This window comes from Gavia stellata, chromosome 19 (assembly GCF_030936135.1).
Source record: "Gavia stellata isolate bGavSte3 chromosome 19, bGavSte3.hap2, whole genome shotgun sequence".
NCBI lineage: Eukaryota > Metazoa > Chordata > Aves > Gaviiformes > Gaviidae > Gavia > Gavia stellata.
In genome coordinates this window covers 3970071-3984121 of record NC_082612.1, presented here as the reverse complement: position 1 = coordinate 3984121, position 14051 = coordinate 3970071, and the positions used below count along the sequence as shown (strand labels likewise).

Sequence of the window (14051 nt, the reverse complement as noted above, 5' to 3'; positions counted from 1 at the left end):
CATGAAAGCCACCAAATTCTCACCTTTCCAGAATGCCCAAGCATTTATTCCAGGCAGACATGCTTCAAAGAACAGCCGTGCTGACATGTACAGAATGTTATTGGTCATTAAGTTTTATCAGTTACAGTCTCCTAAGGAAAGTCTACGTTTATACCTACATTTTGCATTTCTCCTAAGAGAAGGCTGCACTGCGGATAATGAATAAAGAATGAAGAACATAGAAAGTTTAAAGGCTAGGTTACTTTTTGTGAACTTCTGTGAGGAGGTTTGCGGAAGTGGAATGACTTCACAGAAATGAGTTTCACAGTGGAAAAATCGTATTAGAAGTAGCTGTGTGAAATACGAACAGCAAAGGCTGTACCAAGGCTGAGCCCTAAGTTGGTGGTCTCCATACAAAGTAATCGCCAGTTATGCTCTTGTGAAAGCTAATCCTGAACATCTCTGAACATTTACTTTGCCACCATCTGGCATTGGCTGAATTGAGTTTCCATTTCTGTGTGAAGAAATTTGAACAGTGTTTTTACTTTCTTTTCTTCTTCTCAATGAGAGATCTCTCCATCCGTAAGCTTTTCTTAAATCTAGCCCTAGATGTTGTTTACTCAGACATCTGTCCCCCCGTAAGACTGAACAGAGCTCTTTAATTGCTCCTTATAGTTACGATACTGTAGCTTAGCTGCCCCTCTGTTTTGTTAATTAGTTCCCCATAGATGTCAGTGGAAGTACTCTGTGATAACAGTCTTCACAGCTGACAGCTGATGGATTCCCAGGAATCCCATGCAAGTCATGTTTACAGTCTTAATTTTTATAGTTTGAGGCTATTTTAAAATTAGACTAAATTAGGCTAATGATTAAAAAAAAAAGCCCCAGGAACAGTCTTTGGCATTTTCTTTCTGTATCTCCAAGGGGATCACTCAGATAATGTTTCCCACACTCCTCCTGCTCTACTGACCTTTTCGACCTTGACCCTGAGCCAAATGTATTTGCACCTCACTACTGGGTGTCTCGCTATATGCAGAAGTCATGAATAACATTTCGTCAGCGATCTTGTCATCTTTCCGAAAATCTTCCCCTGTTGCACCGTCACCAGATCCGTGACACCACTGTTGAATCGGGAGTGCTAGTGTAGAAGGGCAACCAGACGGCATTTTGCTCTCCTCTGGACTCTACCGGACACGGTGGCAGAAGGGGATGTGCCAAGTCTGCGCAAGCGTTCCCACTATTGTTACTTCTAGGTGATTTGCCATAAAAAGCAAAGTTCAAAATGAAGCGGTTAGTGGTCGATGGCTTGGGAAATAATGTCCTGTGTCTTGTGGGCTGAGATGAGAATCACTTGATTTTTGCGGAACGCATACAGCTTTTGAGAATGGTTGCCTTGCTTTTTGACAGGCTTTGCTGGTACTCCAGGATACCTTTCTCCAGAGGTGTTACGAAAAGATCCTTATGGAAAACCTGTGGATATGTGGGCATGTGGTAAGAAATTATTCTCAAAGATGATGTTCAGTCCACCGTAAAGTATTTTGAGGGAGAGATATCCAGAATACATCAGTATTAAATTTTAGAAGAGGTCATCGGATCTTCTGTTATTCTACCAGCTTCATTTTTTTTTTTAAATTCTTATTATTTGTGAAGGTGTGTTATCACGGCATTGTTGGCCATGTCCACACAACACGCTTCTACAAAGTGTTAAAAAAATAGCTGCAGGTGTATGATGCCTAACCTGTTAGAAAACGCAACAATTCGTACTGTGAGCTGGGCCTTAGTTTTGGTTCACAAGCAGCCTAAAATCTGATCTGACCAGTATACTAGAACTGCAGTTTTAAACTGTGAAACTCAATGTTTTGTGAACTGGAGTACAGGGCAATTACTTTATCATCCACTTCTTGAAACAGTGTACTTTAAGGTACCGGCAAGTGGCAGCTACCTAGCTGAGAACAATTGGTGGTTTCCTTATTTTACTCCTGCCCACAGTTACTTGGTTGTATTTATGAAAGCACTTTTCTTTAGTCATAGTGAATCATGTCTGTAAGACTAGCAGATGGACTTTTTCATGCCTATTGACCGTATATTTATACAGATAAATTGAGTTGCCCAAATTTTCTTGGCATGAGATTAGTTAAAACACAATCTTAGAGACACCAGTACAAGCCATGGTAAAACCAGAGGTTAAAAAATGCATTTTCCTAGAACACCCAGGATCATTGAAAATTATTTCTCCAGCTAGCCAGACGTTTTCAGTGTTCCTGATCTGATGTTGTGTCAGATACTCATTATTGCCCACACGCTGCATATAGAAGGTTATCTTGTGAGCCCTGCATTTACCATTTTCTCCAGTATGACTAGGCAGTGTTTTCCAGTAGCTGGGATAATACTGTTGAGCTGTTTGTTTTATATGTTTGTCAGGTGTGAAATGAATTTCTGGTGTTTATTTCTTGAGATCACTTAATACTACTGTGAATTTTCTGCAGGTGTCATTCTGTATATCCTCCTGGTGGGATATCCTCCTTTCTGGGATGAAGACCAGCACAGACTTTACCAGCAGATCAAGGCTGGTGCTTACGATGTACGTACCATTCTCTGTCTATTCAATTTTTTGTAATTGTACCTCTAAATAGGAGTTTTCTAGAGCGAAAAGTGAAATTAGAATTACTTCCTAATTTTTTTTGGTATTGGTTATCTTTATGAGCCACGCCATATAGTAAATGTCACTTTAGTAACATGAACCTTATTGGGATGGGAACATCCTATGCTAATTTAAATCTGTTTTCCCCATGGCTCCAAGCTTTCATTGTCTGGTCCTTGAGACCTTATCACTCTCTACAATTACCTGAAAGGGGGTTGTGGTGAGGTGGGTGTTGGTCTCTTCTCCCAAGGGACAAGTGACAGGACAAGAGGAAATGGCCGCGAGTTGCACCAGGGGAGGTTCAGGCTGGATATTAGGAAAAATTTCTTTACGGAGAGAGCGCTGAAGCATCGGAACAGGCTGCCCAGGAAGGTGGTGGAGTCACCATCGCTGGAGGTGTTCAAGGAACGTGTGGACGTGGCACTGCGGGATACGGTTTAGTGGGCATGGTGGGGTTGGGTTGGCGGTTGGACTTGATGATCTTACAGGTCTTTTCCAACCTTGACGATTCTATCATTCTGTAAATCATGCAAGCTTATGTTATCCTCACAAGCCTGTTCAGACCTCTGTGAACTCCGAAGGGCCTGTGTTTTTCCTTGGGGTGGGGTTTATCACTTCAACCAATCAGTTATTCTAAATTGTTTTTAAGAAGTCTTAAGCTTCCTAAACGTACACCTTGATGCTGTTGCATTGCCCACTTTTGGAAATACAAGCTGCCACAGAGCTTTTCAAAAGGAATAGTTTCGTTAACTGTGTATTCCAACAAAAAGCATTACGACTGTTGCTAAGTAAGAACTGATGATTTGGTGACATTATGAATGTTGCAACATCATCTATATTAAATTAAACAGACAGAAGGCTGTTGGTGCTCAAATTTAATTCATTTGTGAAGGATGAAGAGGAAAAGACAGAACGTTATAATTTTTAAGTTCTTACTCGAATCCAGTCCTGGAGAGTGATGACTGAAAAGAGAGCTGTTACGCTATGGCCTTTTAGTGAAAATTAACTTATGGTCTGTGAAGTCTTCTTCCTAGTGAACAAGTAATCATAGTTTAAGACATGGGGTTTTTTTCATTCCATTTCCATTTGAGCAGATGCTTTGAGTGCATGTATAAATACTTTGCTGAGCAGGGAGGAGTGAGTTCATAACTAGTTAGGTTTATATGCCACAACCATACAGTTAGCATTAAGGTTTACATTGAAAGGAAGCAAACAAGAAGTTTGAGTAGTAATGCTTAATATTTTTGTCTTTATTAAAAAAGAAACTAGGACTGTATTAAGTGCTGTATGACCGTATGCGTCTCAGATGGCTGGAATTTGTTATTCGGTCTGCTGTTGTTATTTTATGCTATGAATTTCAGTTGGCATCATGTTATTGTAAATACATAAATGCTGTGCATTTGAACCAAATAAATAAAAAGTCAAAGTATTAAAGGAGAAAAACAGTATTTATAAAACTGGCTAATTCAAACTTTTCTAATTGTGGCAAACTGTTTTTTTCCCCATAAAACTGGTAAGTTATGCTAGCAATTAATATTACAGAAATGGTATCAATAAAAATCCTTAGGTAAAATTGTGTAGAGATCATACAAGATAATGTACACATCCGTATTTTTTCTTAAGTTTCCCTCACCAGAATGGGATACAGTGACTCCTGAAGCAAAAGACCTTATCAATAAAATGCTTACCATCAACCCAGCAAAACGTATCACAGCATCAGAAGCACTAAAGCATCCATGGATCTGTGTAAGTAATTTCCACAGATTTAACAGGACAATTTGGCAGACAAATCAGCTTGTGGTTTACTTCAGCATGTAGTGAAGGTGTTTAGAGGATAGTTTTTGTCCCTACTCGTGCAGCTATTTAACTAGGGGAATGAAAAATTGTAATTATACAGATACAGTCAATAGTGTCGTATATTGAGGTCTCAGCCTGAGGCTAAGTTTTTTGCAGAAATGAACTCCTTTGCCTTGACTTTGTGGTGCAGAAGTTCCAAAATTAGAGCATTATTTTAAGTTATCAGAGAAAAAAAAAATGTACAAAAATGTAATTTTCAGTTAGGTAATGCTTTACATCTTCATTTCTCTGTAACCATTATGATAAGCCTGAAATGTAAAGGCAGGAAATTAAGGGGCTTTGAAAAAGTCAATTTGCAGGTGGCAGAGGCTGCCTGTCTGTTCGTGGATCCAGGAGTACTTTCCAATTCTCAGTACATTCTACACTTTGACTTTGCAGGTAGTCTGGGCTGATACTTTGAAGGTCATAGGGGGACATATAGCTCGTTCCCAACTCTTTATTCATTCCAGTAGGCTGCATTATCTTGCCTTTAAAATTGTGATGCAAGTTGAGTTACAGGGAAAAACGCAGGTACTGCTGAATTTTCTCAGAAATACTTCCTGCTGCTGTATCTCACCTGATATCGCTAATGGTAAAGAGAAGTTTGCTTCTTGTTTTAAAACGTATTTTCCAAAATCATAATTCAGTATATTACTTCAATTATTATACTGCCTTACCCAAGTTCTAAGATTTTGTGGTTTTCTTAGTCCCTGTTTCTTTCAAGAGGACTTTACACATGGGAAAGGCCGAGTAAAATGAGACCGTGGTTTTGTTCGTTTGGAAGTTTCCCTAATGTGTAGAAACCTGCACAAAGGGATAGACAGACAGGGTAGAAATTAAAGGCCTAAGTTTTGGACCATGTGGGTTGTAATATGCATGTTGTAGAGTAAATAAAATGCTAGATGTCTGGCTGGGTGCGTTCAAATGATTCTTTCCTTCTTCTCTTAGCAACGTTCTACTGTTGCCTCTATGATGCACAGACAAGAGACTGTAGATTGCTTGAAGAAATTCAATGCAAGAAGAAAACTAAAGGTAAGAATGAAAATTTCTGCAAGGATGAGTAGCTCATTTTGGAAAGATGAAAGTACGTTGGCTCGTGTTCCATGTGTAAAACAAATGGTCCCTAAGCAATTTTTTTCTTGACTATTATGCTTAAATGAACTATTAGATAGATGATCACCTTTTGACCATGAGGATCTTGAACTTTTTAACAGAAGTGACTAGAATATAGCATAATTTGGTTGGATTAAAAATAATAACAATCATTACACATTAAAATATTTCATTGAAGGAAAATCCTTAAGGCTATTCTTTTAGATTATCCTTTGTTTTCTCCTGACCTGACAGGATAACTTTGCAGATGTGAACTTTTCTAATTAGCACATTAGAAATAAACTCCTCTTCCTACCTAAAAAAGAATGTAAGCACATTAGTGAAGTCTATTTCATATTCAGCTGTGTATTTTGCTGACAATTACTGTGCCTGTGAGTACTCATGGTTTGTGCATTACGTACTCGCAATTGGTAAATATTTGAGATTAAGGTGTATAATTAGGATTAAATTACAATTTATGCACTCATGGCATCACATATGATAGGTAATGCACAGACAATCCATTCTTTCAGGATTCATTTAGTAATTGATGTAATTTACGGGTGTGTTTTCCTATTTGTTGTGTTGTGATCACATTCAGAATTTTACACAAGTGTGATGCTAATTTGAGAAAATGTATGTGTACACAGGGGGCCATTTTGACAACTATGCTGGCTACCAGAAATTTCTCAGGTATGTTCATTGACCTCCAGATTAATAAGGTCTTTACGTTTTCATGTCTGTGATGGCTAAGCTCCAATTAGGATTTATTAGTACAGAAAGATCTTTGTTATTCAGCAGCATCCAAATATGATACATCTTAAGTTGTTTCCTTTGCAGAAGCAAATGAGAATTTAAACTATTTGGGCCAAATAGAATCTCTTGTCAATGACAGTTAGTCTAATTTTTCAGTCAAATGTGAGTTCCTTCTCTTTACTTTTTCAGTGCTATCTGTCAAAAGACAGCATTTAAAAACTTAATTTTATATACCTGAAATTCTCATTCCGGGGTTCTGTTTCATCTTGTATTTAAAAAAAAAAAAAAAAGCATGTTCATTCTTTATTGCTTTGCTAAGGGGTAAGAAACATAGTAAAATGGGTCCTCCTTTTCCTTCTCGTCTAATGCCTAGCTTGATGTAACAAGAGATGTTTCCTCTTTATGAAATAATTTTGTAGTGATATCCCTGGAGATTTAGATCTTCATACTAAACAAATTTTAATAGCAAAAGCTAAAATAAGTTTGCTGTTAGTAGAGTTAGAATTGTCCTCGATAGTAGTATTGCCAGAACTTTGGTGCTACGCCGAATTTTTCATTTTGCCATTGGAGGTTTCAAGCAAACAGTGAAAAAGAACACCAGATTTAAAAATCAGTAATTTTACGTATCATCCTACTGTGTGATGTAACTGTTGGAGTGTGACATAAATCAATTTACGGACAAGAACATGATAGTGCTTTGGGCTTGTTTTGAATAATAATAATCACTGAATCATCCAAAATAAATTACATAATCATGAATGCCAGAACAACTTGTTCCATTTCCATAGTACTTGAAATACAATTTCTTTCTTAGTTAAGTTCCTATATTTAATACACACCTGTAACACAGAGGACTACATTCGTGTAAATTACACTGGGTTAATGCTTAATGAATTGCCAGTATCTGCCAATTCATATTAAAGGTGGGAATGCTCTAGGCTGCATATCTTGTAAAAATGAATTATTATTAAATATCAAACAAATACATCGTTTCTCATCACTTTTCATAACTGTCACTGTCTATATATGTAAGGGTCAATTTCAACTTTCACGAACCAAAAAAAGCTGAAGTAATTTGAAAATAGTATTTTGGCATGAAAAGCAAACAGGGGTTTTGGCTTTCTTTTGGATTTTTTTCACCTATCGTCTCTGTTTTACACCATAATGACCCATATTTTTCCTTGATGACATTTTGTTTGTTTATTCATTGTATTTCATTGCAAAGCATGCTTTTGAAGGTCATTTGTCCATAACGATGTGGTTATAAAAGTGTTTTATTTTCCCTTTTCTTTCTTCCTTTTATGTGGAATGTATATTTCTTGTGAGGTAAGACCCTCAGCACGTGAAAGGAACATCTTTTTTCTCTTCTAAATCAGAATTGCTGTTTGTCCTAAATCACTTTAATTTCTACATGTTGTCACAACACCATTTCTTTTCGATCTGCTTTCTGGCCTATTAGCGCTGCCTTAGGTTTTATTTATAGCTATTGCTTGTAGTTGCAAGAAAATCTTTCATTGTGGGCTTAATTTAGAATATGCTAATTGCTTTGCTACTGCAAATTCTTTAAGTATTTGATTTGTATGCAGTATCTGTGCTTAAAGAAAGATGCATTAAAATATTGCTAAAAATACATTCCAAGCCAAAACCAGCAAAGGCAGTGGAGTATGGAATATGTCCCATAACATAAAATACTGCATAATAATCCATACTAGGCACGTTTCGAAGGACACGCTGGCAATGCCGTAAACACAATACTTGGAGTTACTGCTTTTGGTGCCCTCATTTTACTGGCTTTCATTTAATTGTTTACATATAACATGTAATGTGTGTTGAGCATTAAAAGAACTCAGAAGTTTTATGCACAAATTTAGCAAAAGGGCGCAGTTTGTTATCAACGGCAGCCTCTAAGAATTAATTTATGTTTTCCCATATTTTCGTAAGGGCTAACGGTATAAAACAGGCTTCGAAAGCAATGAACTTCTGGGTTTTTTGGCCTTAGATTTTAGAAATAGCTCCTCCCCTTCGCTTTCCCTAAATGAATTTCTGAAGTTAACGGAGTGCCCACAATATTTGGGGGAGTGTAAAATCTAAGGCCATGTTGCATCAGGTCCTGTAAGCACACATTGCAACAGGATGTATCGTATCTCAAAAATACATGTAAAACAATTCATTTTCAATATTAATTTACATGTTTCTGTAAATAAAAACATGCACTGGTCCTGTTGCATAATACAGGCAGATTTATTTTTATTTGTTTTAGTTGTAAATCATGGGCCTTGTGAGAGTTTTAATGCTAGTGTTGGCTGATGTTCATGGTTAGTAAACTGCATTTGGAGGTCTGATACGTTAATGAAATTACAAACATCAACCTGGCTTCACCTTCCACTTTTCTTAAGGTACACACCATAATAATGGACATCAGTTACTTCTGTACAGTTTCCGAGGCGATCTTACATTTTCTATACTCTGAACCAGAGCTGAATGTGCGCTTAATGCAGATGTAGCTGGAGAATAAGCCACAAACACAAAAATTAATTTCAAGCTGAAACCACGTACGCAGTAACTCCAATATCCTCAGCTAGTTTGAGCATCCTTAGGCTTCCAAGGTCCAACTGTTTGGGTTTTTTGGTTTTAAAGAGAAAGATGCCGGTAATGATGGGAGCTCCATGTCAGGACTGTCTCCCTTTGATTATGCCAGCTCGTTAGCTGCAGCATTGCCCTTTCAAAAAGGCTTCCTACTTGTGAGCAAAGCAGCGTGTATAGAACGGCACTTTCTTAGGACCTGAGCAGGGATACGCTTTCTGATAGGCAGGTTGGGTCATAAGCAACAATAAAAAAAAAAAACCCACGCCAGGCTTGTTTTGTAATTTATTATTCTTCAAGTCTTTGGCAGTGAGTCATGAAGCATTTACGCTTCGGTGATTAGTTTATTTGAATTTGGTAGGTCACCCGGCATGTATTTCTGCCCTCAATATTTCCAGGTTCAGAGCTGCGGTGTGCTTGTCTGCACGTTAGCCCTCCAAATTTAGGAACTTGGAATGATTTGGCCCCCTTCTTGGTGCCAGTTTTAAGTGGTGGAATTTAAAACCTAACACATGGCAGATAACATTATGGCAAGCAGAATTTTGCCCGGCAGTCCCCAGCGCTTTGCAGAACTTTGCATAGAAGATAAGAGGTTTTCTTCGTTAGAAGTTGAGCGCAGCCTGCCATTTGTTATTGTTAACTCCTAGGAAGCACTCCTCCAAAACACCGATTCACTAGCAGATTGTTCTTCCTTTCTTATTTGCAACTTTCCTGACCTTTCACGCAAGGTGACTGATGCTCTCGTGGTGGGAAATCCCCAAAGAACCATTGCTCAGAGGTGCTTTTTTAAAGCCCAGTGGGTGGAATAGATAGCGTTGTACCCCGCTGCGCCCTTTGGGTACCTTATTGATCTGATATTGGTTACTTGTACATCACTGTCATATTAATAACGTCGTTAAGATGCCAGTGAGCTCTACAAAGACCCGGTCAAAGTCGCTGCCATCAGAACAGTACTCTTTTCATAGTCGTATCGAACTATCCCCATCAACAACTATAAACATACTGCAGGTGAAAAAATGAACATATCCAAGGCTGCTGCTTCTACACTCACCGTGCTTCCATTTCCTCTGTGCCACCCAAGGAGGTCTCTCCTTGTATAAGTCCAGTTAACCTACTGCTTTAATCAATGGAAAAAGAGATGTGTGATGATCTTAAGTATTTGTAGTTTCTTAAATATTTCGTTTCCTATAATCAGAGCAACAAAAGGAGGAAATAAAAGCTGAAAACCTATCTGCAGCTGGGAGGCAATGGGGGTTTGCTGCACAGCTGGTTGACCTCAGTGGTAACTGCCTGACACTGAAATTATTTGTCTCGTTTTACAGCAGCCAAGAGTTTACTGAAAAAGCCGGATGGAGTTAAGGTAGGTTAAACATGTGCTTTAAAATGTGTTTTATTAGTCACCACCTATCTATGACTTCTGCCAGGTTTTAGGATTTATTATTGTTATTTCTTTCCTTTATAGAATTTGTTATTAAGTGCTTCTTGCCGTATATTTGAAGTGATTAACGTTAGTAGGTGAAGCTTAAAAAACAAAATAAAAGAAATATTTGAAAAACAAGCATTTTAGTAAGTGGAAGATAGAACACTACGGGAGAAAATGCTTTTCTTGCTGTTTTAATGAAGGATGATTGTGTAATTAATGGCTCAATGTTATTAATCAGCTTATAAAGATAAATAATGGTTTGGTGGTGGGCATGTTAGCTTTTTAGTTATCAGTGTTTATCTGCAGCTCTATTGCCTCCATGTTTCCCCTTGACTTTTCATTAGATTTCATGGAAGACCAAAAGTTTACTGGTAGGCTTGGCTCCACATGAGGTGTATTCTGCCAGATGTACTTGCTACGTTTGGCAGAACTTGAGGGGTTCACTACCTCAACAAATCAGCTCCTCCTGACTAATAGACCTTGCTAAGAAGGGAACATTTTGGCAGCTTTCATACACGATTTAGAGCTCCTATTCTCACATCACCAGATCCTGCAGGAGGAGAGATGCTTCACAAATGAACGTTCTGGATAAATACTTTGAAAAACAGCCAGAAAAAAAAATATATCACTCAGCAATGAAAAATATTTTATTTCTTTTCTCAGAGGACTCCTGAAGACTAAAATAAGTGCCTCAAGCTTTCATTATATGATTCAAAAGATATTCTTCTGTGCTCTGTGTGTTTACTCAGAAGCGTGTCTTTGGCCTGAATTTTAATTTTCTATTTAATCTTAACGTTTTACTTTGACAAAACATTGTATACTTAAATACCAGATTCATAGTGTATTTGCTCCTGTTCTCCCACATACGCATACTTTTCCTATCAAAAAAATCATGAGACTGACTTAAAATGAAGTGAGTACACTACGATTTCAGTGCTTCTCACTGCCTCGTAGCAGATATCCTAGTTACACAGAGAAGCACACATTCAGTACTATTCTGTCATTCCCGTGGAAAACCCCTAACATGTTTCGTTGTGGAATGTATAAATTTTATGTACTCTATCTGACCAGATTTTCCTTCTTAAATATCATTCCTCCTACAGGTCTACAATGGTATTTGTTATATTTCAATTTTGATTGTAATACTGGAAACAATTGTTGCCAAAATTTTGCCTAAAATACACTTGTTGGGATTTGATACTTTGGTTTTTCAGCACATTTTATGTGTCTGGTGTTTGTCTGCATGGTCATGTGGAGCAAAGGGAGTAAATTTACATCTGGGGAAGTCGATTTTTGTCGTTTCTGTTACTGAGATACTATATACTCCATAGCATTTTTCCACCCCTTCCTACAGCTTAAGCTGTCTTTTTCTTAAAAAAAAAAAAAAAAAGCCGAAACAGAAATATACTGTACTCCATGCATTGATACTTCAAATCCAACCAGTCACATTTTCTTCTTTTCCTTTCTCTCTGACTGGTCAATTCAGAAAAGGAAGTCCAGTTCGAGTGTTCAGATGATGGTGAGGATCTTTATCGACAGATTTTTTTCCTCCTGTGAAACGTTCACACTTAGAAATCAAACAGTTGCATTTAGTTTTGTTAACATACTGTGAGAAGCTGCAAGACTTTAAAGTACAACCTTGTGAATTTTAAGCCTGCAGTTGCTATATGCCATCCACAGTGAATTGTTCTGCAGTTCTTTCAAGCAAGTTTTTTATGTTTTTTTAACCTGGGGACATACGTAAACACAAAAGTAGATGTAACATTGGCCAATGCAGCTGTCCTTAGTAAATAAAAACCGTAACAAAATAGTAATCTTGTAACAGCCTTCTATTAATTTTTAAAATCTCCTTATTTGACAAGCTAATAGTATTAATAGCATAAAATGTAACACAAGCCACATTGCAGAGTGAAATAGTATTGCTTTAATTGAACCACCATAGACCAAGATGCCATGCTAAATGCTCAGGAGTAAAAAAACCAATTTCACAGCCTTTCCATACTCCAGTTTCCCAGCTAACTTCCTTCCCAGCTCAGGGCTTTGTCCCAAGATGTCCCAGCTGACAAGTCAGTCTCGATAACTTTTCTTCCTCCTCAACCTGCTCTACAGTCTTGCGTTCATTTGGCCTCTCTGATCCCACCCAGCAACCTACTCTATTCCTGTTTATTACGGTTTTGAACCTGACTTTTGAGATGTTCATGATGATCAGCTGCGATGTCCCAGCCAGCTTCTGTTGCTGCTGCCGGGAGAGAGAAGGCAAATCTCCGTCATCCACACCTTTCACCGGGAAGTACAGCTCTCCTGGAAAAGCAGAAATTGCTGGAGAGGTCTGAGCAGACATGTAGTTATATAGGTAAATAGTCTGTTCTTTGGGTGAACATGGAATTTCAGTGACGGAGGATCAGTGGTAGCAGTGTCCAAATGAGGGTCACCGGAAAGGTACGGTGGGGATATTTCTAGTATCCCAAATGTGAAGCGCGCTTTAACTTTTTGTTACAGAAGTACCATGTGAAAGATTAAGTCCCAAGATACAGGTTTCGTTTCTTAAAATATTTTTCTAATATACTGAAAAAAGACCAATAATGCTTCGACAGTCATGCCCAGCTGTTTGGAGCGTTTGTGTCTGTCTGCCCTGCACCACCGTCCGACCTAAGAGAGTGGCTTTTGACAAGCGATGCATTAGTATAAGAGTTTTCCTTCTTCACAACAAATAGAAGGTCACCACTTAAGCACCATTCGACTTTAGAGTAACTCTTTCGTATGAAAATATTTTACTCCTTTTGGAATCATTTCCCTTTGCTGTTAAAAATACGTGCAAAATACACCATGTGTGTTCATATAGTAATAAAAGCACATGTAGATGTTCTGTGAGAGAGAGAAAGCGTACAGGCTTATTGCTGTTCTCTCTCTAAGTTTCAAAGGGTTTTACCCAGTTCTGTTTGCACAGAAGAAAAAACTGTGTTTGGAATTACGTTATCTCTTTCTGCTTTTACTAATGAATGCTGTGTTCTCCGCATCTTACGAAGAAGTTTTGAATGTATTTCCTGCAGTTTTCAGCAGCAGCTGTAATGGATATTGTTTATTTTTATAGGACTTCCACTAAGGGAGTATGGACCCAAGCCTGCTCTCCTTACTCAGGCAAAATGGGAATTGGGATTTGATTAACCTGTTTCCATTACGCATTCAACAACAAGCAGTCGTTTGGCATATCGCTTTATTTTTTGTATTAAGCTACTACTGAATAGGCCCCTATGAAATCTGGTGAAATCTTTCTTTCTTTCCTCACGTTTTTGCTGTCTGTCTATCTGCTTTTTGTTGGGGCCTTTTTATTCGTAGTCTCTTGATGACTACTCTGTCATAAAAATATTAACTTGTAGTTATACAACTTGATAGGGAATTCTTCTCTTGTTTTGGAAGATTTAGTATGCTGTCAAGCAGCGTTGTACATGTTGTCACGATCCCACAGTTCTCCTGTAGAACTTTGAAGTGGTTGGGGTTTTTCTAAAAGCTTTTTCCTGAGTAAGGAGTTCAGGTTTTGCCCATCTCACAGTCCCCTAAATATCGAAGCAAGTTAGTTGATACATAAAATACTTGCTAATACATATGCCTCCTCATGAATGACTTTATGCACAAAGGTATTTATTCTTTCCCTGTCTTGAGTTCAGACACCGCTGCAACTTACGGCTAATTGTGAATAGATAAATGAAATATATTTGACAATAACTAGGCCAAGTTGGGGCA

At 38.0% G+C, this 14051-nt stretch overlaps 1 protein-coding gene across 13 annotated transcripts in view; it reads left to right on the top strand.

The window, feature by feature from the left end:
• CAMK2D (calcium/calmodulin dependent protein kinase II delta) overlaps nt 1-14051 on the top strand; it is a 163017-nt gene that overhangs the window by 116364 nt on the left and 32602 nt on the right. For 4 of the 13 annotated variants that reach the window (XM_059826967.1, XM_059826963.1, XM_059826959.1 and 1 more), the window contains exons 8-14: nt 1387-1470; nt 2466-2560; nt 4244-4366; nt 5405-5488; nt 6199-6241; nt 10210-10247; nt 11797-11829. In XM_059826967.1, coding sequence (XP_059682950.1) covers nt 1387-1470; nt 2466-2560; nt 4244-4366; nt 5405-5488; nt 6199-6241; nt 10210-10247; nt 11797-11829 — 500 coding nt within the window. The remainder of the gene's footprint in view (nt 1-1386; nt 1471-2465; nt 2561-4243; nt 4367-5404; nt 5489-6198; nt 6242-10209; nt 10248-11796; nt 11830-14051) is intronic. The other 9 variants (XM_059826970.1, XM_059826966.1, XM_059826961.1 and 6 more) reach the window with 4 other exon arrangements.